At 39.7% G+C, this 27,269-nt stretch overlaps 1 protein-coding gene across 1 annotated transcript in view; it reads left to right on the top strand.

Annotated features, from left to right (window-relative positions):
- The window catches only part of col12a1b (collagen, type XII, alpha 1b), a 158,413-nt gene that overhangs the window by 101,628 nt on the left and 29,516 nt on the right, over positions 1-27,269 (top strand). Inside the window, exons 46-61 of the mRNA XM_062436907.1 lie at positions 483-612; positions 2,001-2,143; positions 3,661-3,790; positions 5,675-5,794; positions 6,360-6,506; positions 7,330-7,446; positions 12,281-12,433; positions 13,470-13,544; positions 15,801-15,940; positions 17,418-17,541; positions 17,826-17,969; positions 18,371-18,535; positions 18,656-18,694; positions 18,859-18,997; positions 21,693-21,835; positions 24,129-24,238. Of these exons, the coding sequence (XP_062292891.1) occupies positions 483-612; positions 2,001-2,143; positions 3,661-3,790; positions 5,675-5,794; positions 6,360-6,506; positions 7,330-7,446; positions 12,281-12,433; positions 13,470-13,544; positions 15,801-15,940; positions 17,418-17,541; positions 17,826-17,969; positions 18,371-18,535; positions 18,656-18,694; positions 18,859-18,997; positions 21,693-21,835; positions 24,129-24,238 (2,019 nt within the window). The remainder of the gene's footprint in view (positions 1-482; positions 613-2,000; positions 2,144-3,660; positions 3,791-5,674; positions 5,795-6,359; positions 6,507-7,329; positions 7,447-12,280; positions 12,434-13,469; positions 13,545-15,800; positions 15,941-17,417; positions 17,542-17,825; positions 17,970-18,370; positions 18,536-18,655; positions 18,695-18,858; positions 18,998-21,692; positions 21,836-24,128; positions 24,239-27,269) is intronic.

The raw sequence follows: 27,269 nt of genomic DNA, 5'->3' as shown, positions 1-27,269 counted from the left end.
ATTTCCCATGATGTAACACCTCTGATTTTCATGGCTCGTAACCCCGGCTGAAAAGAAGAGGATAGATGCCGTGATAATCCCAGTGACAAGAGACGGGCTGCAGTCGTCCTTGTTGTTAGAAAACACGTCGCGCTACGTGTCAGAACCTGCTGGGAGCCGCTGACAGACTCCGCACTCTCCAGCCGCTTCCTCGCAGAAACTGTTTATCAGTCGGTCCACTTACTGAATGAATTATTTGTTTGGCGTCTAACCTCCCAGGTCTTTGTTAGTGTTTCAGTAAAACCTTGGCAGCAGAAGGGGGCCGAGAGATAACTGGATGAGGGATGAGCAGTGAGGTCATTATGTACATTACCGCTGCCAGATCTCTATGTAATCTCTGACGAGGCTCATTTGAATAGTCTGAAAGGATGATGATGATGATGATGATGATGATGATGAGGTCTATATTTGTGTTTTGACCCTTTGGTTTCTTCTCCAAAAAGGTCCTGGTGTCAGGAAATATTAACAACGCCTTCCTGGACAACCTGATCCCGGACACTCCTTACTCAATCACCGTCGCACCTCTGTACGCCGACGGCGAGGGAACGCCCGTGAACGGCAACGGCAAAACACGTAAGCGCTGCAACAACAATCTCACATGTTGACACTGTATACAATCAAAGTCATCGACTCATGCTGAAGGCTGTTTAGATCTACGCGGAAGGACACAGAGTCATAGAGCGAGCTGTATACACTGCAGAAGAGTCCATCTTAACTATTCATCTAGCTCATAATGAGTGGCACTTAATGATTTAGTGGTGCTTCAAAACTATGGTTTACATATGTTGGTGACCATAAAACAAACAGCTACTACAGAGGATCCTACTTTGCCCCAAATATTAGGAATTTCATAAGTAGTTCACATCCTGGAGCTTTAGAAATGTGTAAATGGCATTATCTTTGTTTTCTTACCTTATGTTGTACTGGTTAGCTCTATTTCTTTTTCTATTGTGTGCTAAAATTGGAGTTACATCCAGGTAGCTTCTGTCTCTGTTTGCTTGGTGACTTTTAAAAGAACACAATGCCTTTTGCTCCAAATACTTTGCAGTCAAGTCAAGTTGTCAAAACTAGTCAAAATCTCATTAAAGTCTCATTAATTTAACATACTGACTATCAAACTGAGCTATAACTACCTTTAACACTGCTGCTGGAGTCCTGTAAACTCTACAATCAATCACTTTATTAACCACAAAAAAGATACACACCAAATCTACCGAAATTACGTTAGCATTAGCTCGTTAGCTTTGATAAGACACTGATCGATTACACATCATTTTAGCAGCTTTCCAGAGACTGTTGAAGGAGAAACTATTTTAAAAAGTAGTCAGTTTTTATTATTGACAGTTGGACAAGTTTCAAGGGTGCCTTCATGGTTCATGTAGAAACTGTCATGTATATTCAGGTTTTAGATATATTGATATTGTGCATAATATCTACACTCCCTTTAATAATCAGACAAAACAGTTCTACGTATGCATTTTTAACTCTCTACCTTTAAGGATCACAGAAACTAAAAGGTAGAAAGTCTAAAAACGCATCTTGCAAACATGACAAATAATTGAATTATCTGTTGTCATAAATATATACTGTTAATCATATTTATCTAACTCCTCCCTTGGTGTATAGTGTAGATGGAGAGGAGATATGTACAGTATGTGTTTTATATTATTTTATTATAGTTTGAAGAGTAGGTATTACCACCTGTAATAGCTAATGGGGATCCTTTTGATGTTACTTGCAACAGTAATTAGTTAAATTGACTTGAGGTGGTTCTAGTTAGTCCTTAATTATAATTAAATATAATTAACACTAATTTAAACCCTTGAAAACAAGAACAATTGGGGGAAAAAACTCACTTTTCACTTTTAAATTTAAGGTAGATGTTGCTGGAACATGCAGAAGCTCACCATCTATCATCAGTGTTTTGTTCCTCATGTTAATCTGGTGTGTTTTGGTTGCAGTGCCCCGTGCCGGTCCCAGGAACATGCGTGTGTTTGACGCCACCACCAACACCCTCACCATCGGCTGGGACCACGCGGAGGGTCCTGTGAGGCAGTACAGGATCGCCTACGCTCCCATGACCGGAGACCCCATCACTGAGTTTGTAAGTCGACAGAAGAAACTCAAAACATTTACATCTGTTTGAGGAATTTTCAGTGTTTGTTAAGACCTGACAAAGAAAATGCATCAGAACTAAACTTCTCAGGCTTATCTCATACAATCAACCAATGGCATTTTTGTTTGGGATAAACTGTTGATATGACTCCCACCATATGCAATGAAGTCACATCTCAGGATTCCCTTGGCTCATTCAGCTTATAAATCACCGATTAGTGAGAGTAATTACAGGCTCAGTTAAACAAACAGCATAATTTGGGCCATAATAACATTATTAATTGTCCCAAATAATGAGTCGGAGCAGCAGTTGAGGGCAGCGGCGGCCCAGCTGTGCTCCCCTTGTGCTTGTTAGTGAAGCACCTGTTCATTATGAGTCAGCTAAGTGCAGCAGAGGGACAGTGATGAAAGGATTTCTGCAGTCTGGGAATGACTGAGCAGCTTATAACTATTTGAAAATTAGGGCTGCCCTGAATACTCTTTTTTTTTGTGTGTCTTTTGAGCTTTGAATATTTTGGCAGCAATTATTCCAATTTATTTGAAATTAGGTAGGAGTGGGTGGGGTGAGATAGAGGAAATGGCGGTGGCGGTGGTCCAAGAGGAGCGAGGGGTGAAGAGAGCGAAGAGAGAAAGAAAGAGAGACAGCAGATTGAGACAAAACATTCAAAACAAAGGCAATAAAACCAACAAGGCTGCAAAGAGAGAGTTAAAAACAAACACAGGTGTCGAATCAGTCAGAAGGTTATAATTAGTTTTATATTATAGGACAGAGAAAAACAGGTGAGTTTCAAATCTGGCTTTGAATGTTTCCAGAGAAGGAGCTGCTCTCATATAAACAGGAAGCGACCATTGTGCAAAATGAATAAGTAAGAGGAACCCAAAGAACATATGAGGTCAGGGTGAATATTTGTTCACTAGAAAAGTATTAAAGGCAGACATATCGAATCAAAACCAAAAGATAATTCCCAATAATCTCTATTTATGCATCTGAAAAACTCATATCAACATGTCATCTTGATGAGAGGTGCGAGAGGTCCCAGGTTAAAATCTTGGAGGAGCCCCCAATGTGTCATGAGTGGCTTATAGATCATAGCAGAAAAAGGGCTCAGATGCCAAAACTGCACTTAAATGAACTAATTTATGCACAAAAACATGCATTTAATACCAAAATGTGAATGTCAGTGAGTGGATGTGTGAAAACTGATAAAGGAACCAAACAAAACACATGGAAAGAGTTTCTCCAAAAGGACCAAGGTGTCCATTTTTATGGGAACTGGGCGTAATGGGCCCAGCTGTTCCCAGTCAGCGGCCCAAATGACCATTCCCCATCTGCTAGTTACATGTATCTACAAGACAAGCACACAACAAATCAAGTCAGGCTAGAGTGACGTTGTGTCTTTCCAGAAACAACTTCAGGATAATCTGTGGATGTCAACGCTCATTATTGCCTAAAATGTTTCTTTGGTAGCTGAAAACCTTTTAACTTTGTGGTGTTTTGCTCCTCAGACTGTCGTTCCTGGGAACAGAAACAACGCCATGCTGCAGAATCTGCTCCCCGACACTCCCTACAACATCACAGTAGAGGCCATCTACGCCGAGGGTCCCGGAGGAAATCTGAACGGCAACGGACGCACAGGTGAGCCGAAGTGTTCAGTCGCTGCTCGGTGCTCCAGATTCATGTAATCAAGTCCAGTTTTATTCATAGAGCCCAATATCACAATTTTAGACGCTTAATTTGGACATGGACCTACTCCTAAAAAAACCTTTAATCCTATCCTCCTTTGGTGTACAAGTAGTTACAATATATATAGATGTTTATGAGCACTAACAAGATCATTTGCACACTTTGGTATTGAGAAATATTGATTATTGTCTTTGGTTTTTGGGGGTCAAAACTAAATTAGACCCTCTGAACTCAAACTTTGGCCCTTTCTTACTACCTTTTTTAATAACTCTTGAGTGATTTCATTGAGCTTTACCTGCTGGAGAAAGCAGTACTTTGCATCAAGGTGACTGCTTATTGGTTAAGCTGCTGAAAAACTACTTAATTAAGTTTTTTGGGGGATTGCCAAAGATGCATCTGTCTGTTTTTTACAAGACTTTAAAGGAATACTCCTCTAAAAATCCATTGAGTCCAATACAAATCCAAAGTCAAGCAAAACAGCTGCTGAATCTGCTCCTGCTGCAGTCTCTACTTCTCCACCGTCCATGCCAGTATGTTCCAGATAATCACCAATTTGCCAATAACTGCTTGTGGCGGAGCTTCTGAGCCATTAGAAAGTGATATTATAACAAAGACATTGTGTGTTTAGCTCATTTGTGGAGAACGTTTTTGACGGAGAGAATCTGATACCTAAAAAGACAGATTTAAGTGGAGCGTTCTTTTTTTTAAACGAAGCCGTTTTTCTAACAGCTGTTATCGGAAAAAAGAAAAAAAATCCCACAAGAAAGTAAACTAAGAAAAGACAAATGTTTTTATTAGATAAGGATGAAAGCAGTTAGAAGTGAGACCTCCCACTTTTAACTGAGTACACTTCACACATCTGTATCTTGCTGTGGTCACAGTGGTTGAACTCTGTGAACTCGGTGTGTTTTTCGGGGTCGCTCTCACTGTGCCGCCTGCTGCTCAGTTTAACAGGCCGACAGCTCGCAGCTCCGCATGCCAGCAGCATTAAAGAGAGCAGACTGTACAGGGAAAATAAATAAGCGGACATGATGTACATTAGTCAACAGTGCCAACATGTTTTAGTGGGCACTGGGAATCTCACAGGAGCTAAAGTGGGAGAACACTTCAGCATTAGTTATACAAATAAAAAGAAATGTATATGCATGCGGGTGTGTGCATGTGTGTGTGTGTGTGTGTGTGTGTGTGTGTTGATCAAAGTCTGAACACAGCAGTCACCCAGCTTCCTCAATGAGGCTGTTAGTGTGCCCATATCTAAATATAGTATATCATTTTGAACCTCTAATCTGACAGTTAGATAAGAAAATGTTCCTATTTTAAGAAAGGTGTATATCTATCAACTAAATGAAAAATGCAGCCTCTTAATTAGCAGGTTGCTCTTGCTCTTTTGCTTATTACTGCAAAAACACAGCATTACAACTTGCAAAAACCTACAAAATGAATGTGGACCAAGTTTTCTTCTTTTAAAAACAGCAGGTAAACTGAGATCCATGAACATTGAGCCTTTCTACAGACAGGATCTTGGATTTATGTGGGAAAAGTCAATATCAATATCACCAAAATATCAATGATAGGCAGCTCTTGTTTTATTAAATCAAGTCATACTATGAAGAGAACAGCACTAAATTGTGATTAAAGAAGCTTTCATTCAAAAAAATTAGAGAGATATGACTGAAATCGTTGAAAAATGACACTGCATCAGAAACAAGAGGCAGATATAATCAAGGACCTGAACTACATTTCTCCTCTGGGCACTTGAATCAAAACAAGATAAAGTTGTTTCCACTGGTTGCTGAGACACATTTTAATTGCTGACTTGTCTCTCCTCTGTCGCAGTCGGCCTGCTGAGTCCAAGAAACCTTCGCGTCTCAGACGAGTGGTACACCCGTTTCAGGGTGGCCTGGGACCCGGTGAACGCTCCCGTCCAGGGATACAAACTCATCTACTCGCCTGAAGGTGAGCTGATGTCACAACGACACATCCACACAATGAATGAACTCTGGTTACTAGCTCTCACTGCTAAATCTGACTTAATGAAAATGAAATACAGGATTTAATGTTTTCTCGGCTTTTGAAAATGACAGATATGTTGAGTCAACTTCAGCTTTATTTATATACAACTCTAAACACAACACAGTTAATCCAAAGTGCTTTACACAGTTTAACAAAAGAAAAATGTTCACCCTCTCACATTGAGTTTGGTTTTAATACATTTTTTTATAAACCACACTAGAAGAAACATAAGTGCATAATTGTAGGTAACAGGTGAGTATTTTTACATGTGTGTGGAAACATAGAAAAACCTTTAAAAAAGTGATAAAAGTAACAAATAACTAATTAAAACTGTTATGAGTAAACTGTCAGACTCATTTTGTGAAGAAGAACAGATTGCCTGCTGCGTGTCACCAACTCCAAAAAGCTTTTCCAGATATTTGTGATCCGTCTGCATCTGATTTCTGTCCTCTGCCAGTTTGGTTACAGAATGAAAACAACCTGGTCTTTGTCTCATTTCTTTTTGCAGGCTCAAACCAGACCGTTGACTTCTTCGTGGGCGACGTGACCTCTTACACTCTGCACAACCTGCTGCCTGGAACCACCTACGATCTCAAAGTGATCGCTCAATACACCGGCGGCATGAGCGCCCCGCTCGATGGGCAAGGAACAACATGTGAGTACCGTAACTGTGTGAAAAGACTCTGAAGGATTCACATTTTTAAAAATAAACACAAGTTCTCATGTTGCATTTAATCGTCCACATATTCTGCTGATTTTTGGAGACTTTAAATTCAGATTTGAGTCACAAAAATTAGGATTTGAAGCTGTGATTTGACCTAATTTAGACTAATCTAAAGGCTTACCTGACATTTGAAAGCACAAACATTCAAGTCTTAAGTTCTGACTCTGTCTCACTTTTTGCCAGGAAGAAAAAATAACTTTTAACTCAACTGTGAGAGGATCATCTTGACTTGCTTTTTGTTTGTGTAATTTCACTTGAACTGTCTCTTATAAGTGTAGACATGGCTCTGGTTTGTGGTCTGATAAAAAATGACAAAGCTCATTAAAAAGCGCTGAAAATGCATATTTGAAAAAAGTCAACATCAAGGAGATTTTTTAAAAACAGCTCCAGATACTCTGGATCACACACAGGCACACAGTGATCAGTTTACAATGGGAACTATTTCTTCACAAAAGTTCAAGAAAAAAACATTAACATTTTGATGTATTATCCAAATTAAGCAGGACAGTGTTTCTGGACGGAAATTCAAAAGATCTCAAAACTCCCACAAACTGTTTGAGTGGGCAGATGCCACGATAAGATTGATTTCTCAGCTTTGTAACTTGGGTGAACTGACTCTTTATATAACTATAATTGTATTTTTAGGGCACACATTAATACTCTTTATCATGTTGTTGCTTTTTCCCTTTTTGCATAGTTATAAAACATTTTAGGTATTTTGAACACTGAAACTGTCTTTTCCTACGCTCTCCAGTGTACCTGAACGTGACCAACATCGAGACCTTCAACGTCGGTCACGACAAGTTCTGCATCAAGTGGGCTCCTCACAGATCGGCCACGTCCTACCGCATCAAGCTGAACCCCTTGGACCGTAAGTCTCCTCCATTTCCACCACATACTGTGCGTCACTTTCACCCGGAAGATGGGAAAGTACTTTATAGGAGAATTCCTCGTCTTCTAATGCATCATAAGCAGGTTTAGATGCTTTAATGTATTTCACAGACTGTTCGAGGCTGCCATTGATTTCCATACGAGGCCCTTGATATCAATTATCAGGCTTTTGAAGGTTGTTTGAGTTGTGTAATAGATATATTTTTAAACGGCACAGATTAATGCAGGCTTGATGTTCACTGTGATTGAACATTTCCAGACTCTGCTAATTGATTTTCATTCTGTGTAGTTGTTCCAAAATCATCAATTAGATCCTCAAATTAAGTTTTTGCTGCTTTTTTTCCCTGTTTGATATCTTTAGATTTGATTTGAATATTTTGGTTTCGGACTGTTGGTCCTTTGAAAGCTGTGATGGACATTTTATAGACTGAGCAATTCATTGATTTATCATGGAAATAATTAAAAAATCAGTCAATAATGAAAATAAGTGAGTAGTTAAAGCCCCGCCACACTCAAAATGAATGGAAACTAAGTGATGCCTGCAACACTATAGACTACCTGTACCTGCATTTCTAAAACACAACAGCATTATTTTGATATGTAGGGCTAAAATTAACATTTACTTCCATTATTGATCAATTTATAGATATTTATTATTTTATTTTATATTATAATGTCTGACAGAGAACGACATGTCTTCAAATGTCTCGTTTTTTCTCTCAAAACCCCAAAATATTCAGTTTACATCGATATAAAACAAATAAAAGCAACATATCTGCACATTTCAGAAGCTTTAACGAGAGAATCCACATTTTTTTATTGAAAACTGAGTCAAAAGATTCATCAATAATGAAACTAATCTAATTTATTAGCTGCTTCATGGTGTAATCTCCAGTGGTGTTGTGGGCTAAAACACATAAATCCATTATAATGGCCGTCAATAGATCACAGGTGAGGAAATTATGTCCAAGCTGCTGTTCAACATCTTCGATAACAGGATTAGTTGAGTTGTGTCTATTGCCGCTGTTACTAATGCAGATTCGTTAGAGTCATGTGGTCACCTGATGAAGGGTTGGTGTGGTCCGCTTCCACCGGTCGGATCCAGATCGGAGGCGATTTGTTTGAGGTGCAGTGAGACTTCCAGTTCCAGCAGATGTTTGGATGCATATCTGTGAATGAAGTCACCATCGCTGCGGTCGTGGATGCCACAGATCTTCTGCTGATCCCCTTCCTCAGTGTTTAGCAGACTGTGACGGCTGTTGGGATCGTGTCTAGACTTTTCTATTTTTTTCTCCTTCTCCTTCTTCTTATTCTTTCTCGCGCAGAGAGGCTGTTGTTTATCTTCAGGCCTCCTCCTTGTGATCATTACTCGAAGCAGGATGCAAGTTTTGGCTGGGATTGAAAGCGTCCGACCACCAAGCTTTAATTGTGTCTGTGTCTGCAAAGATTACATCCTTTTCAATTACTGCAGGGTCTTTGAATCCCATCTGGTTCGGATTGTCACATGGACATGGGTTAGCGGTTTAAAGAGCAGGAAAAAGCAGGAAGGGGAGCGTCAATATTTGAATATCTATATGGTAGTCATTAGCCATCGGGGTTGTCGTGACATGTTGCCAGAACAAACACAGGTCCGCTAGCGTGAGACAGATGGCGGGTTAACCACTTACCACCGAGGGATCAGAAATCCTCCGCCTGAGAAAGAATCCATCCCGGCGAGAGGCAGCAGACGTTGCGCTCGAGTCAACAAATCAGTCAAATGTTTGTTCTCGTGTGGAAACGCAAACAGCGGTCGGAGACGGTGGTGAGATGAGTAAGTGGAAAAATGTCTCCTCCAGTGGGAATCGTCTTCTCCAGCAATATTTCCTCCATATTTTTAAAAAAAGCCACGGAAAAGACTGGTTGGAAGGAGAACGATCGGATGCCAGTTTTAACTCCAGCTGAACTAGTTCAAGGATTAATTATGTCAAACATCACTCGTCTGGATGATCTATGTGTCTCTTCTCGCTTGATAAATGAAGGCCACCGTTTTGGAGAAGAACGCACATCATCTTCCAAGAATTAATATTAAGCAAATTCCATCATTACTTGTTGATATTACAAAGCTCATCATCAGTCATTACATCACCGGAGCTGCCTTGATCCTGCGATTTGACAGACAATGACGATATCTGTCTTTCTTTAAGAGTCCGGCGGAGGACTCTCTGAAGAGTAGCGATCATCGAGCATGGCAGCTGTCTTAGCAATAAACACGCTTGTGTTTGTTTGCGTTGAGTGAAGCACACAGTATAAATAGGAAACCTTATTAGCAATGCATCACTGTCCAGCCTCGCGGATAAGTAAACATGTCAATGGAAAGCAGTTTTTTTAATACAGTTTAAACAGCGCTAAAGAAATCTGTGGCTTTTATTTTCTTCTGTTGGTAACAAAACAGAAAGTGTAGCAACGAAATGAAAGCCCGAAAGCATTAAAAAATACTCTTCTCTTCCGTGATGGTGTCTCAAAACTGACTCAATGTTTTCTTACGAGACACAAGTGATGTCATCATGACTTCACACATCAGATAAAACTAATTCAAAAATAAAGAATAAGACCAATGAGAGGATGTAAATTAAAGGCCCTGAAAGTATATTTTCATTTTTCATCAGTTTCTTTATTCAAGCAAACTCAACCTACAGTACATTGCACCATTTCCTGACAAAGACTGAACAGTTCTAGTGATTTAACATGAGAGATTTTGTGTATTTGTAGTTTAGTTTTTTCCCCATGAACTTAAGACTCCAGCCATTGAGTCATTCTTACATCTTTAGTCACGAATGTGCCAGAAAAAACACACTGAACCAAGTTGAGAGAAGCTCTAAAAGTAGCTCTACAGATGCTAAATCTGTGAAATAAACCATTTATCTTTTAAAAAACGACCCTAACAGACTCTTAGAAACGAAGCAGAGAACTTAGCAAAAAAGAAACAGTCTGAGATCCGTCGACTCTGGGTGTAAGTTTTAAAAGCCAGAAGTGTGAGCACCTGGGGAAGTAATCTCTGAGTCAGCGTCTCGTTCGGTGCTTGGTGCTCCGTCTGTTGGGACCTCATCTGGAGCTCACTGAGGGTTTCTTGGAGAGCGTCCAGCTTATTACTGGCTTGTTGCAGTCCGCTGTGACTCCCTCAGGCAGGCGTGTTGACCGTTGGACTGATATATATCTTTTCGGTTGTGGGCTGAGTTTGGACTTGTGTCATTCCGGCCCAGCTGGGATTACATCTCATCGCTTCTACGTAGGTTTTTAAACCAATAGCAAAGCCTGATAGAGGGTGGAGAACATGAGACATAGAAATAGTGGTTTACCAGGATGTAACTTTGGTTCTATGAGATTTTGGATAGCACCAGTTGTTGTTGCTGAGAGTTTCAAATACAGAAAAGCAGCAAATGCATTGGAGCTGTATAGGTGGGGGGTGCTGAGTGGAAGCTCCGTCCTGATTGGCTGGTTAGTGCAAAAATGTTTCTCAAGTACCTAGGTGAAGCTTTGGAGGGTAAACCAATAGCAAAGCTCATTGGATGGCTATGCATTCATTTAACTGCTATGTTCAATCAACAATGGATGCAAGAGTGGAGCATCTTCCCAATGCATCATTTGTGACTCAACTAAAGTGGTTGAACCTGGTCTGAAAACAGAAATTAATCATAAAAAGTGACAAAGAATCACACATTTTCATGTAATAGGTTTAATCTTCCCATTTCAAATATAATGAAATGACCGAGCTGTGCACATTTTTTTATTAAGAACATCTTAAAAACATAAAGTTTTAATCACACATTTCATACAAAATGATACAACACAAGGATTCCTTTGAAATGAAGGATTTTAAAAGGGTGAATAAATATAAATTGATATTGTGAGTGAGTTTTTAAATATAGTAACAGTTTTATAAGTCAATAATTTATAGGCATTTTAAAAAAATTGTGAATGAGATGCAGATTTTCAGAGTCTGTGGGATGTTTGCAGCATCACTGATAATCTTGTGCACAGCTGTAAACTCATTCATCTTCTCGGGTGCTGAGCAGGAAGCAGGAAACAATGTGGGAACACTGTCACATGTAGGAATTCCAGCGCACACTGGGGAAGTCTAGATCATCTTCATTTATAAACAGCCGTCCGCAAACAGCCTGTTTTTAACGTTGCGGTTCGCTCATCACACGAGCCGGTGTTTTGGATTCTTTGCATCAAAGTAACTGAGAGAAAAAAGCCTGAATGTGGTTTTTTCACAGTCGGTTTAACCTTCGTGTCGTCCTGCCGGGTCAAATTGACCCTGTCTGTTTTGACTGTTCCTTCTTTCCTCCCTTCATTCCTTCTTTCCTCTTTTCCTTTCTCCATCCCCCTTTCTTCCTTCCTTCTGTCCTTCCTGCCTCCCTTCCTTTTTTCTTCTGTCCTTCCTTCCTTCCTTCTTTCCTTCCTTCCTCCCTTCCTCTTTTCCTTTCTCCTTCCCTCCCTCCTTCTTTCCTCCCTCCGTCCTTCCTTCCTTCCTTCCTTCCTTCTTTCCTTCCTTCCTTCCTTCCTCCCTTCTTTCCTTCCTTCTTCCTCCCTCCTTTCCTTCCTTCCTCCCTCCCTTCCTTCCTTCTTCCTCCCTCCTTTCCTTTCCTTCCTTCCTTCCTTCCTTCCTCCCTCCTTTCCTTCCTTCCTTCTTTCCTTCCTCCTTTCCTTCCTTCTTCTTCCTCCCTCCTTTCCTTCCTTCCTCCCTCCCTTCCTTCCTTCTTCCTCCCTTCCTTCCTTGACTCGAGGACAACAGGAGGTTTAATAAACACATCTTTGTTTCCTTCTCTTTTCAGCCTCCAGTAAAGGACAACATGAGATCACCATCCCTGCCGGGCAGCCTCAGTACTGCTTCGACGGACTCTCTCCTGACGCTCTGTACAGCGCCACCGTCTTCGTTCAGACCCCGAACCTGGAGGGACCAGGAGTCAGCACCAAAGAGAGAACCTGTGAGTGCTGCGTCTGTGAATCATCTGAACTTAAGCAGATCAGTATTGAAAAGAAAAGTGAATTTCTTGTAAGACACATATGTGCTGTTAAAATAGAGTCTGCACAATTATGGCATGAATCAAAATTTAAATGTTTTTATATAAAAATCCCCCAAAATATCCCAGATTATTTGCTTTGGTTTCGGTTTATCGACGATGATGTAAAATATTTAATTCATTTGTCAGTTATAGAGAGATAAACTCCTATTCCCATTATTGTCCCATTGTTTATTGTCTAACTAATGATTATTTTCATCATTTATAAATATATATATTATAGATGTTATTTCTATTTTCTCAATTTGTTCACTATTTGTTTAATGGTTTGATCTTAAAAACAACAGAAAACACTAAAAACTGCCAGTGAACACAACTTCTTGAGCTCAAGTCTTCAAAACTACCAATCAAAATATTTGATTTATAGTAATAAAAGACAAAGAAAAGCAGCCAATTCTCCCATTTAAGGCTGAAATTGTCAAATGTTTGGATTTTTTCCTTGAAAAACGACTTAAACGATGATATAAGCAGTTACCAATAAAGTTCCTGTTAATCCAGGAAGTGATTAATTGACTAATCCATCAAGCTCTAATGTACAGCAACATATTTTACTGATTAATTGGTGCATTGATGAAATTATTGATTGAAAAAACCTTTGAGAAACTGATTTCTGTATAAAAGTTCATTTAAAATCAAACTAAACCTAAACTGAGAAACACATGAATGAACAAACACTGTGATGAGATATAAAGGAAAAGAAACCAGCAGTGTAAACATCACTGATGGAAAAAGTTCATCACTTGAGATGTATAAAGTCGACATGATGTGTGAGCTGTGGCGTCTCGAGATACGGAGCATGACTCAGACGCTCTGCGAGTTATTATCTGACAGCGCCGATCCAAAACAATGACCTCATCGTACATGTACATGTTTACTGTTGTGCTCTATTTATTACAAATATGTCGATAACAGTTTGTTCAATGTTTCCTTTTTCTCACAGTGGTGAAGCCGACTCCGGCTCCAACGCTCCCACCCACCCCGACCCCACTACCCACAATCCCCCCTGGATGGGGAGGTAAGCATCCAACGGCACCAATATTACTTTGTTTATCCATTTAACTGATATTAAAATGCATGTTTTCATCTGCTACAGCTCAGATATCTGGGTTTCTGTTAGTTTTTAGGTCTTTTTGGCGCACAACAAATCAGTTTATTTTACTTTTAAACTAATTTGCATGAAGCAGCTTAAAATCAGCGTTCTGACCAAAGCCTCACACTTTTAACCACAAGCCACAAGAGCTTTTTCTAAAGTCTCACTTTTATGTAGAAACACTAAAAATGTTCCTGATCAAGCGACCAAACATCTACCAGAGAAAACTGCTCTGAATATGTCACGTTGGGCTTGATAGCTGATTGAATAGTGAGCTGCAGCACATTGAATATCTTTAAAAAAAATGATCCAAATTGGTTATTTTAAATGCTCCATGCTGCAGTCCTAAAGGTTGAGTCACATTAACATTTAAAACCTAATAAAATCATTAGTTTTATGATTACACAGACATTTGTTAAAGCTACAGTATGTGAGTTTTTGTTCTTTATATTGTATGAATTTAAATATGCTGCAAAACATATTTAAATGTGAAAAGCAGCTGTCAAAGGCTTCTGTAACTCATTGAAACTCTTCCAACCAATCAGAGAAGGCCAGAGTTAGGTGTAGGAGCTCACGGCTGTCAATCAATATGAGAATGAATTTTTGGCTAATGACTCCTCTTGTAGTGCAACTCCATGCTAGCATTAGCTGCTGGAAGATGCTAACATTTGTTTCTCATGAGGTGGCGAGCTCCTGATTACTTGCAATCAAAGAGCTCAGTTCCTTTAAACAGTGAAATGGTTGCACATTATCACAAAGATGAGGATTGGAGGGGTTTGAGTCTCATCCAGAACTTGCATATTGTAGCTTTAAGAAGATTTTTTTTAAACTATATTGGGCATAAAAGGATTGAGAGAAGGGTCTAATAGGCAAGAAGTGAGTGGGTGATGTTGCGGCCATGAGGAACAACCTTAACCTTAAACTTAAGCTACTGGGATGCACCAAAATATTGTGCCATTGACCAATAGCATAGTCCTCTCAATGGTGCTGAGAATCCATAATGTTGAATGACATCATCGTAGCTTATTAGCTGTGCTGCATCACCTGTTTTTGTGCAGTAATTTTGGGGCATTTTGTTCATTTGTCACAGACACAAGGCAGATATCAACTTCTTTTTATTTTTTACAGTGTAGCTTAACGTCTCTGTTGACTCTGTACTTATTCAGACCTTTTTGAGTCTGTTAATCATTAATAAATTAAATCACTCAATCACATTTTGAATGATTACTGAATACAAAAAGGGAAGATTAACCGTGATTTCAGTTGGACTTTGATCAAATACTCCCATCAGCTTAATTTCACAGGAGCAGCTTTGTTTAATGAATCATTCCTGTTTTGTTAAACTCAAATGTAAATTTAAATTTAATAGATTGAACACAGAAAAGGTTTTTTTGCTGTGGAAGTTAATGGAAGTTTAGAAGTGAATTGAGCATCTTAAAACATCCTTCGAGGACTCCATAATGCTGAACTGTATTCAGGTCCAGCAAAGTTGATCAATCCCCAGAAAATCGATCCAATCAGACTGAATGGATCGAGTCTTTTCATTCAAGCTTAGCTCTGATTGGAAAGTCCTCAATGCAGCGTTTTGGCCGAGGCGACGGTTTGAGCGCCAGCTCCTTCTGGATCCGACTCATGCCAGCAGTGAATTAATAGCCGCCACATGTGCTGCTGGCCCTGTGGGGCGTATGAAGGGAACCAACAACGTAGGTGTTGAAAAAAGAAAGACAGAGCAGTCCAAAGAATCTGTTAGTCGTACGTTGTTGTGTAAAACTTGTTTATAAATCTCTGACCGGGAGGAAAAGGATAGAGAAGATTACCAAGTATGCTGCATCACATAAGGCAAAGATTATTCGAAGTTTTTTGCCCAATTCGTTTTCGTCTGAGAGGAACCCATTAACGAGAGCTCACTTTCAACCCTTCTGGTGACCAAATGTTACTTGTTTAGTGTTGCCAGTATTTCTTTTATCGGTGAAACCCATAATTACTATACATGGCCCCATCACGTCATTTTTCTCAATCGTTTTGTTTTGTTGCACGCTTCTAGCTGACTTTTTAGTGCGCTGTAGCTCACAAACAATAATTATACCGTGTGATGATGCCATTTTCTCTGCTGGTGATGCTACCCCCAAGGTCTGGCCGGCGGACTTTAAAGCTCCTTATTGACTTGTTTTCTTTCCTCAGTTTGCAAAGGTGCCAAAGCAGATGTGGTGTTCCTCATCGACGGCTCCTGGAGTATCGGCGAGGAGAGCTTCCTCAAAGTCGTGCACTTCGTCTACGGCATGATCGGCGCCTTTGATGTCATCGGACCCACAGGAATGCAGGTTTGTGTTGAGAACGTTGACCCGGCGGTGCGCTCCCTCCATCACGCTACAGTCGGTCTGTTTTTATTTGCACAATTGAAGCATCATGGGTAAAAGTCGAAGAGGTCAAAGAAGAGGAAGAAAAGCCATGAGGTTTCTACAAAATCCTCCTCGATATGAAAGAGCTTCAATTAAGTTTAATCATAAACAGACAAGACAAACCAAAGAAAAACAGAAGAGACTAGAAGAGATAATAAAACAGCAGGTAAAATAAACATGAAAAAGGGAATTAAACAAAAAAAAAAAGGATGAAAAAAGAAGCTAAATAAAATATTTTGCCTGTTAAAATTAAGCAGATGACTTTATATTTGATTTCCGTGACATGAATGATAGTTGAATCCCACGTTGCTGCTTCAGTTTTAAGGTCCTGGCATCGATCATGCTAGCTCACATGCTTTACTTTAATGTTATTAATAACACTTTGAGAAAGGACTGTGATAAATATAAGAGTAAATTAAACTGTAACACTGAGTTTAAGCTCTTAATATCGTAGAATAGTCTAAAAGTTAAGTTGCCAGTTTGTTCACATGCTAGGCTTGTTTAACGTACGAAAGCTCACACGGTGGGGTATTGTGATTCAGCCTCATCTATTATATTCAAGTCACGGAGCTCCGCATCTGTTTTTCGGGAAAAATAAATCCCTGATGATCTTTGAAAAACCCTGAAGATGGTTTAACATCACTTCCAGCAGTTTTGAGCAGTTTTTCCCAGAATCCTCAAAAACACACTTTTGTCCATCTGGAGACAAAAAAAAGAAATATTTTTTTTCCACTACACAATAAAAAAATAAATAAAATAAAAACGATTTTAAACGTGTTTTCCAGGTCGAAACTTTTATTAACAAGTCCACAAAAAAATGTGATAACAGGAAGTGACACATCATTGAAACGTGAACTAAAATCAAAAAAATTCATAATGAAGTGTTTGGAATTTTTATGACTATTTTCCATCTTTTTATAACTACATTTATATATTTTTTTAAAAATCAGGAAATCAGTTTATAATCTTTTATTTTATTGTGCAGTTAATGTAATATTTTTTGAAGCAGAAGACTAAAAACTGCAGAGTTGTGCACTTTTTTAGGGTTTTTTCCACTAAATTCTACTTTGCAGTTCTTTATTATAACAGTAATTCTATTATTCTGTATTTACATTACTTTATAGTGTTGTTAGCTTGTAGTTCTTTGTTTAAATATCATAAATTCTGCTTTTTTATGTTATAACTCTGCTAGTATTATATTGTAGACTGAGTACATACCAGACTGATTGTGTGTCTCATTGTCATTCAGAAGTCTCCCCCGTTCATTTTTTCCACTTTTTTAAGACTTTTTTAGAGTCTAAGCACAGATGGTGTTGCTTAGAGATTTTAAGGCAAATTGGGGAAAAACAATAATAAACTCGACTTGATGCTGATGTCAACGATGCGACTCTCCCAACAGGTGTCATTCGTGCAGTACAGCGATGAAGCGAAGACAGAGTTCAAGCTGAACGCCTATCAAGACAAAGGCATCGCCATGGCTGCACTTAATTACATCCATTACCGAGGAGGAAACACCAAAACAGGTTCGACCACACACTCACACACATACACACACACATGCACACACACACACACACACACACACACACACACACAAACACACACACACCATATCTCATAATGATAAAGATGTCACACAAAAACCTCTTTTCTTCTGATTCCTACACATTGATTTCATTCAGCCAAAGTGTTTTTTTCTAACATAATCTTCTTCTTCTTCTTCTTCTTCTTCTTCTTCTTCTTCTTCTTCTTCTTCTTCTTCTTCTTCTTCTTCTTCTTCTTCTTCTTGTCCTTCTCCGCTGAGCAGGAGTGGCTCTGAAACACACTTATGACAGGGCCTTTTCTTCTGATAATGGCATGAGGAGAAACGTCCCCAAGGTGGTCGTAACGATCACTGACGGACGCTCTCAGGACGAAGTGAAGAAGAACGCCGCCAAGCTGCAGCACGCAGGTAACGAGCATCAATCCCGAAAAAACACTGTATATATATATATATACTTATGTTTTAGTCCACATGGGATCTGGATCTGATCTACAGCTTCTTTAAAAAGCATTTAGGAGGCTGTCTTCGCTGTCTGAACTTTTAGCGACTGTTGAGCCGTTCCAGCTTTTTGTTTGTCAGTAAAAAACCAGAGAAACAGCTTGTACCAATCACCATGATTGATGATTAGAAACTTAAAATACTGGCGAAAGTTTGAAATGATTTAGCTTTGCTGTGGTTCATTGTTTCCCCTCTCATGACCTCTCGCAGGGTTGATTTGACAGAATAAGCTGTGCAGATCTTACCAGTAAACTACTACAGGATGTTACCTCTGATGTGATTGTATGGTATTTTTTTAATCTTGTCTTCAGGTTACAGTGTTTTTGCCATCGGTGTAGCAGACGTGGATTTCGTTGAGCTGCAGGGGATTGGAAGCAAGCCCACCGACAGACACGTCTTTGTCGTGGACGACTTTGACGCTTTTGACACCATTAAAGAAAACCTGATTACGTTCATTTGTGAAACAGCAACCTCTTGTAAGTTCACATCAGTTTTTACTGCAATCAACGACAAAAAAAACACCCCAACTGTTCTGGCTTTCGTTGGATGTTGATTTTTATGATGAAAAGTCATAATTTTTCTCTCTTGTTCTGCAGCCTGTCCCTTGATTTTCCTGAATGGATTCACTTCACCTGGTAAGTACAAACAATGACGCAGGAATTAGCAGAAGCGCTGAAATTCATCGTTTTCCAAGAACTGTCATCATTGTTGCCCTTTAAATTTGTCCTGAACTCCTCATTCAGACGTCCATGTGATGTCTCATTTAAAGACTAAAACTCCTGATTTTGTCGTGTCACAGGCTTCAGGATGCTCGAGGCCTTCAACCTGACGGAGAAGACCTACAGTTACACTAAAGGCGTCTCCATGGAGCCCGGCTCCTTCAACAGCTACACGGCATACAGACTCCACAAAAACGCCTTCCTGAATCAGCCCACAACGTGAGTGTCACAGCAAACTATTTGATTATTTTGTCAGCACATTCCTGAATGAGGCGAAGAGGAACATCGCTTAAGTTTTAGATTTAAGACTTAAACGTGTCTCAAAGGGAAGCTGCTAAAATAACCTTATGAGGACGTTCACCTCAAATCTAAAGAACTGCTGATTTGATGTTTTCAGAAGATGCTAAGTTTCTTAAACTTAAATGTCAAGCAGAAAAGTGTGTTATAGCAGTTCCTTTCTTTTAATTATTAGCATGGTTATTCATTGAACCGGAGGGTCAAAGTCCTGCCTGACTGTCTGTGTCTTTCATCAGTAATTTGAAAAAGCCAAAGCATTGCAATTTGTATGAAATCGCACCACCTCTAAACGTTAGGCCCGGCTCTTTGAGTTATAGCTCAACCAATGAGGTTTTTCTTCTCTCCAGAGCCACTTAAACAAATTTACAGTAGTTGTCTATAGTGCTCACGAGAAGAGAGCGTTTTAATGATCCACTGATTTATTCGTTCTTATATTCTCTGCCATTTTTCTTGTCTCTCAAACTCTATCACCATATTTTAGGAGAACAATGCAAAGTCTGTTTTGTCGGTCGCCCGGCAACAGTGTTGTCACAACTTCAGCCACTCGAATGCCAAACATGTTGTGTTCTTGAACTTCTCCAGGAAGAGTTTGTACAGTTAAACCTGTGAACTCCGCGGGGAGAAAAAGACTCACAGCTGAGCACAACCAGCACCTTCTGCTGGAGCTTCCCAGTGTCAGAGCGCATTAGTCGTCATTGTTTATCCCTTGAACACTTCCAAGTTGTTCTTGTCAGAATCATGAAGCGTCCTCCGCAGCTGTGTCCAGACGGTTTGAGCTCACTCGTTTTACAAACTGGGTCAGTGGATTTACGATGCTGTGTGAGGTCAGACGGGACTGTCTGAGCTGCTGGTCATGACAGAATGCAGCCGGCCCTGTTTCAGTTCATTCTGACGCCGCTTCACACAACAAGCCTCCGTCGGGCCAACGAGTGCAAAACCAACCACAAACTAGCCCGTTAATACTGGCCGACACCCAGCGAAGGCGTCCCGTATCCCAGAATCTCACATGCAACACCAATGTGGTGGAAAACAGCTTGAGCTCTGAGTGTTTACCAAGTCTGACTTTCCAAAACGTGTAGTGACATCAGAGGGACAAATGGGAAACATCCTGCTTCGAAAAAAGTGCTGGAAAAAGTCTTTAAATCCTTTAAAGTGTAAAAGTAAAATACCACAATAAAAAAAAAAAGCAGCTTCATTACTGGGGAATTTGATTTAATAACTGTAATCAAGTATTATCAGTAAAGTATGGTGTAGTGTGAAAGTAAAAGTACTCATTACTGATGTATTATTGTGTTAACGATGTCTAACTTAGAGAGCTTTGTCTGATTTGTGCAACATTAAGAGTCTCGGCTGCTCGGTTGCCTCACTGACCTGGAATCAGCCTTTTGAGAAACAAGCTCACCACAATGTAGCTGTTCTTCAGCTTTCAATAATATTCCAAGATCTTCAATTTTTTTCAATGGAAATTTGAAGCCAAAAGGGATTCAGGAATTACATGAAAATGTGAACCTCTGCAGCTCTGTGACAGCGCCATCTGCTAAAGAAGATAATGTGATACGATCAGAAGCTACTCAATGAATCTTGTGGTCAAAATATTTTCTCCTTAGATTTGTTTTCATTGGCCGGACAGATTTCTAACAACCACAAACATGAATGTAATTGGACAGACTAAAAATATGAAGCATCGCCACAGCGAGACAGTCCTGGACTCGGCTAGACATTATAGAATATGTTTATAAACATGTTTATTACCGAAATAAAGCCGTTTTTTTTTTTTTTTTGCTACAATTTCTCAGTTTCAAACTTGGTCTGAAAAGGCCTTAACACACTTTTTGGGAAGCTCTCGTTTCACTTCATTGATTAAAATGTTAAAAACAACATCAATGGCTCCATGCTTACACAGTAAACAGTATGCTTTAGAATTAGCATCCAACTAAATCCACTAAATACGAAACAACATGCAATAGATGATGCAAAACAATGACGTTGTGGTTCATGGTCATCACTTTAACCGCTTGGCCACCAGGGCGGCTTCATTTTGTGACATACAGATTGGACAAAGGACAAAAAAGTCTCATAAATGTCCCTTATGTGCCGGATGGAAGTGTCCACATTTGTCACCTTACTTCAAAAACACAGATGCTCTACTTCTGCATTCCCCCTTTACTTACTGTTGCCTCTCAAATACACATGTACATTTCACCTCTCCTTTAAGTTATGATTTGATTTCTCCCTCATTCATTTTCCTTTGACACTAATCTCTTACAGGGATTTCTAAGCCTGATGATTGATCCTCATTTATTGTAGTTGTGTGTTGATGCAGGAATTTAAGTTCAGTCAGTCTGGATATAATAGCAACAGATAATATTTATAGTAAATCGAACCCTTCTCCAACAGGCGATAACTCAAAAATTATGTATAGTTTCATTTGAATGAGGCCTATTGACCATAATTTCCAAAACATATGTATACAAGCTGTGGTAATAAGTTGGAATGAGGGTCTAAAAAATGTCTAACGCAGGATTGGTTGATAATTTATACCGGAGGACAAAATATGCATGGTCAATGGGAAAACAACAGCAGAGCTAACATATCAATATCTCTTCTTATTCAACAGAGACATCCACCCTGACGGTCTTCCCCACGCCTTCACCATCATCATGATGTTCCGCCTCCTGCCCGACACGCCCACCGACGCCTTCGACATCTGGCAGGTGTCAACCAAAGACCACAAGCCAGAAACCGGCGTCACCATTGACCGTAAATATCATCCTCTATTCTAATCCACTGATGTTGGTGTCAAGGGAAGGGGTGGTGGATATTTACAGGAAGAAGGGGGCATGAAAACAGAGCGAAATGGAAATGTGTGAGGGGATGTTGAGCAGCTGTGCCTCATTGTAATGTATCTTTTCATGAAAGGAGCTGAGTGGGGTGTAATGAGCTGGCTGTGCCCTCCGGCTGCTTTGGTCTCAGTTGATAACCACGCCGACTTCTTTTTACCACAAGAATCTCGTTTCTTCAGCCAAGCTCAGCTGGCTCTCGTAAAGCCTCAATTTTAGTCTGTCAGCAGAAATCCTCCAGTGATGATCGCTTGTTCTGGTTCTTGGACGACACCGAGGTTCAGATCATCTACAGAAAAAAGAAACTCTGCATCATTAAATTGGAACTAGGGGGAGCATGATATAACTATTAATACTAACTTTATTTGTACGGCACATTTCATGAAACAGCTTGCTTTAAAAAGTAAAACCAGATCAATTTAAAAAAAAATCTATTATTGTCAAGAGTAAAAAAAAGCAGTATTAAAAGACATGTTGTCAGCGGATGTTTAACAGAAAAGACAGAAGTAGCTGCACAGGTTGTAAACACCACATTCATTCACTAGTTTAGGTGCCAGAACAGCAAATTCACAGGCAGCTTTGGATGCAAGTGTAGACTCAGGAACTGCAGGAAGAGCTTTTTTCTGCTGAGTTAAGTGTGCACTCTTGTATATATACACCAGCGATGTATCTTGGAGCTAATCCATTTAACGCTGTGCAAGTAATTAACACTATTTTATATTCTGGATCTAATGGGAAGCCAATGAAGAGATGCTAAAGTTGGCGTTGTGTGTTCTCTCTTCTGGGTCAGTTAAAAGCTCAGAAATCTGCATTTTGGACTAATAAAGACAGTTTTGTGCAGAATAGAGAGAATTGCAGTAATCCAGGCAATTTGAAATAAAGGCTTTGCTAGCTTTCTCCATGCCAACAGATTTTCCTTCTCATTTGCTTCTCAACTGATTAAAAACAAGACTGAATAAATCTTTTGTACTTTGTTTTCAAAGTTCTAATTTGAATCATGAATAACTCCCAAATTTCTGGTAGATTGCTTTGTATCGGTTGGCATGAAATCATGTTTTCCATTAAATTAAATTGTCAGGCTGGATCAGGCAAATATATAATAGTCTTGGTCTTATCCTTCTTAAGCTAGAGATCCAATTTCTTAATATCATCAAAACTTCTAGGGCAGCAAAACTACAAGAATAAGTAGATTAAACAGAAATATATAATGCCATATCGTCTGCATAGAAATGACACAATAAGTTGCACGACAAAAAATGAGGCCAGAATTATCCATGATATATTAAAGATGCATAACAGAAGAACTTTTAACCTTCAATTACACATTTTTGTTAGTTTTTAAAGTGCAAAGTGCAGTTTCAAAGATCAATTTACTCATCATCAGGGTTCCTACTGTGAAAAACAGGTGTGTTATGTTTTCTCTGGCTCTGGGTTAGTCCCAGCTTGAAGTGTTTTGGAGACTACGAGCTTTTAACGCTCTGTCACTCTTGATTAATCTTTGTGGTTTCAAGTTTATAAATTTAAATCCTGCTCACATCGGGTTTATTTGTAGAGAAGGACGTGCACAATGAGAAGCTATCGAACTTTTTTTCCCTCCGTTATTTCATCTGTTGTCCTGCACCTGACTTAAACATATGGTATAGGATGTGCACATGCCATCTTTTTTTTTGCAATATATACAACTCACTCACATTATTTAAGGGCATCAAGTACTACAATCCCAAGTATTTCAAACATAAGATTGGTTAAAAAGGCAGAAAAGACTTTTGTCCTTTCATTGTGCCTGCTTACATTTCCTTCAAGTCAGAGATGCAGACATCAAGTTTTAACGGACCTCTGAAACAGTTGGCAAATAAAGCTTAGGGTTAGAGTTAGGGTTCATTAAATGTCTTTACATTGCAGACAATTGCAAAAAAACTGCATGAGAATCAGATCAGTAGCTCCTGTTTGTTCCTTTCATCATTTTTCCACATTTGAATTATTACCTTTGAGCTCATAAAGAAGAAATGATCTCTGACATCACCACAATTTTGCATGCTTTTATGACTAAGACTAAAAACTTTACACTCTTAGATCAACCAACTGAGTCACAAATTCCCTCTTAAGGCCTTCCTCTTTGAATTTGGGACCCGAATACTACTACTACTACTACTACCTACTAATAAGGAGAGCAATGTGTAATATCTGTTCTCTCTCTCTCTCTCTCTGCTCAGCCTCCAGCCAGACTGTGTCATTCTACAACAAAGACGAGCGCGGCGAGATCCAAAGGGTCACATTCGACGGCGATAAAGTGAAGAAGATGTTCCATGGAAGCTTCCACAAGGTAAACACAGCACGAGCGGAGACGGAAACTGACAAACCTTCTCTATCGCTATGTATTGTGCAGAAAAAGATGCTCAGACAGCAGACTAAACACACTACAGGCGTATTTAAAAATCTACGTTTATTTTCCAGTGTGGCAGCATTTGTGTGAGCATTGCTGAATCCATATGTGTATTTAAATGTTTCAGTCATATTTAAGTTGAGCAGAACACGCCCGAATGTCAAAATATGTCTTTTAATGGTTGGATTATATAACACTATTTGGTTCCAGGCGTGACTGAGGCATGACACATCCATCATATCACTCCGCTTTGTTCTTGCTGGACGTCCCGAGGTCATACAGACATTGCAGATGCCTCAAATTCCAAATGTGTTGTATATTACAGGCAGAGCACCTCACATGCAACTACAGACGTGTTCCTGAAGAGTTATGTCGGCTCGCACAAACAGATGGTCCTCTGCAGGTTGTAAAAACGCAGAGCTGAGCGATGCTGCAAACTGAGGCTGTGTGTTTTTTTTTTTGTTTTTTTTTAATGATTACACATAATTCAGACCCTTTTAAATGACTGATGGAGGCAGTAATCTGCATCTTCTGGATGTTATAAATTCATCAATAGACAGTCTGAGTCATGTTGAAGTGGTTTGGGTTTGAATATCAAGGCAGAGGCGGAGCTGCAGTTGTGGCGTTTTTTGACTTATTGTTACGTGACATTTAAGAGTTAAAAGACTCTTTAAAGGCCCGTTTGAAAGAAAGGGTGCAGGTGCATCAGCTGCTCTTACTTCTACCTCTTAGATGATTGTTTTTTTTTTTTTCATTTGAGACTTTAATGTGATTAAGTGGAGTCACTGATATGACCCAGACTTTGAAAAGCCGGCTTGGTCATCTGAAAACACTGTTTTAGAAGAGATTACTGGACTCTGCAAAGAATCTGCCAACATGAGGAATAGTTCAGTCATTGCACAGGAAAATATGTTCTTAGTTATTTCATAAAGTGAGACCTCGTAGTTCACCTAAACGCAATTTAAATTATGTCGTTATGGTTTCAGATGGATACGAGGTTTCCTTTTGAAAATGACGACGATGGCCAAAAAGATAAGAGTCAAGCAGCAAAGAGACGAATCTGGAAATATCCTCAGAAATGTCATCAAAGCACCATGTTGGATTTTATTTTAGAGATAAAACAATAAGTCAATCATTGATTAGTTCTCTGGTTGCATCTTCAGACAAAACATGACAGTTGATGATAGCACTTTTATCCTTTTGTCATGCAAGCTCTGTGACTGATGTGTCCCTGTTAAAGTAAAACAATGATTACATTAGATTTCTATCTTTATTAGAGCAGCATGGTCACTTGAGATTTATGGCAGCACAGTTGTGTTGCACTACTGCAAGAAGCACAGACTGTGTCTTGTGCTGCAGTTATGAAACAAGCCGTCTTTTCTTTCTGTCTTTCTTTTTTCTTTTCTTTTCTTTGGCCTGATGTGACAAAGAGCAAAAAACTCTGCAGTGAAACTTTGGCTTCAACCTCAAATCTCACTCTGCTACAGAACCAGAGTCCACTACTTGTTCCTCTGCTCCTTTCTTCTGTTTTTTTCTTTCTTGCTGTAATCAGGAAGATTTCATGCTTACAAAAAAATATGGAGTCTCCAAATCCACCTGGACCTTTTCATGGATAAAACACTGTAGGATTGTCATACTTTGTCAGGTATTTACTGGTGTATAGTTTACAGCTCCGTACTTCCCAAGCAGACACAAGCATTTAATTTCTCATTTTTCACCGACTTCAAAGACCTTCTGCTCTGTTTCTGTATCACCTCAAGTGTTTTTGACACTTTTTACACCAAACCTTGGAAGATATCCTGTCTTGAAAAGATCTGATTTATGCATAAAGTCACTGTGGATGATAACCAACAGAACTTTTCATTTCTGTATTTAATTTGGACCTTTTCAAGCGTTTTTGCTCCAAAATGTGTAGTGGAGTGGAAGAAGGTTGAGGACAGTTTCCGAGCAGAGGGAATATGTTTTATATTGTAGTGGAGAGCAGAGCTGTGGTGCTGATAGCGACACTACACAGACTGTCGGGGGGTAAAGACAGCCGTATACAATATCATAAAGTTTCAGAAGGATCCATAAGCTCTTCTAAAACGGGGGAGACTGTTAAAAAATGCACTTCAGTCCCTGCTGGCGTGCTCGCCTGGAAAATATTGGGTCACTGCTATTGCTATTAAACAATTACATCAGAGGGGCTGAGGAGCGCCAGCAGGGGGGCGGGGCTTCTCCCACATCCATCTCTCCCAACAGTCTGCCCCCCCCTCTCCCCCGTCTCCCCCTCTCCGCTCAGGAGTTTTGGAAGGCAGGCGCTCGGTCTTGCCTCTTTTGCCTCTGGTAGCAGACCGCAGGGGAATTCTTGTCGCTCTGTGGTTTTACCTCCCAGCATGCCTCTGTGCGCTGCGTCTGCTGCAGGGCGCGACCTGCCGAGCTCGGGCCGAAACATCAACATCTGCATGGAGGCGTTAAAGCCTGCCTCTCGTCCAACAATTTGTGAAAATAGTGGAGGCTGTCAGTGATTTAGATTACCTGCTGCACGGTGTGACAGCTGCCCCTCAATAATACTGCTCCTCTGGGCTGTTTCAGCCATAATTTACCCTTCATGTAGAATGTCTTTATCTCCTTTTATCTACGTCTTTTCGTCCGCGCCTTCTCTCCTCCCTCAGGCAGCGAGAAACTGAGACGGTTGGAGAGTCTAAACAGGGACATTTGAGCAGATTTTCTTGACATGAGAATGGTGATTTGTGAAATCCAGGTGGGATTTAAATTCATCCAGACAGCTTAAAATACAATTAAAGCTTTTTCAGAAGGAGTTTGTACTGGACAGACTCCCTGACATCTTTGTTTCAGATGTGATAAAATTCTTGGGAACTTCAGATTCTCTGGCTTAATGATGTCAGAAGTGATTAAAAAGAGAAAGTGATGTAGAATTGATCCCTGAGGGTGAAATTCTTCTATTTTTTCCCTGCCTCCTCTCTCCCTC

The sequence above is a fragment of the Scomber scombrus genome, chromosome 17 (genome assembly GCF_963691925.1).
Source record: "Scomber scombrus chromosome 17, fScoSco1.1, whole genome shotgun sequence".
NCBI lineage: Eukaryota > Metazoa > Chordata > Actinopteri > Scombriformes > Scombridae > Scomber > Scomber scombrus.
This window is presented reverse-complemented; position numbering and strand designations above follow the sequence as displayed.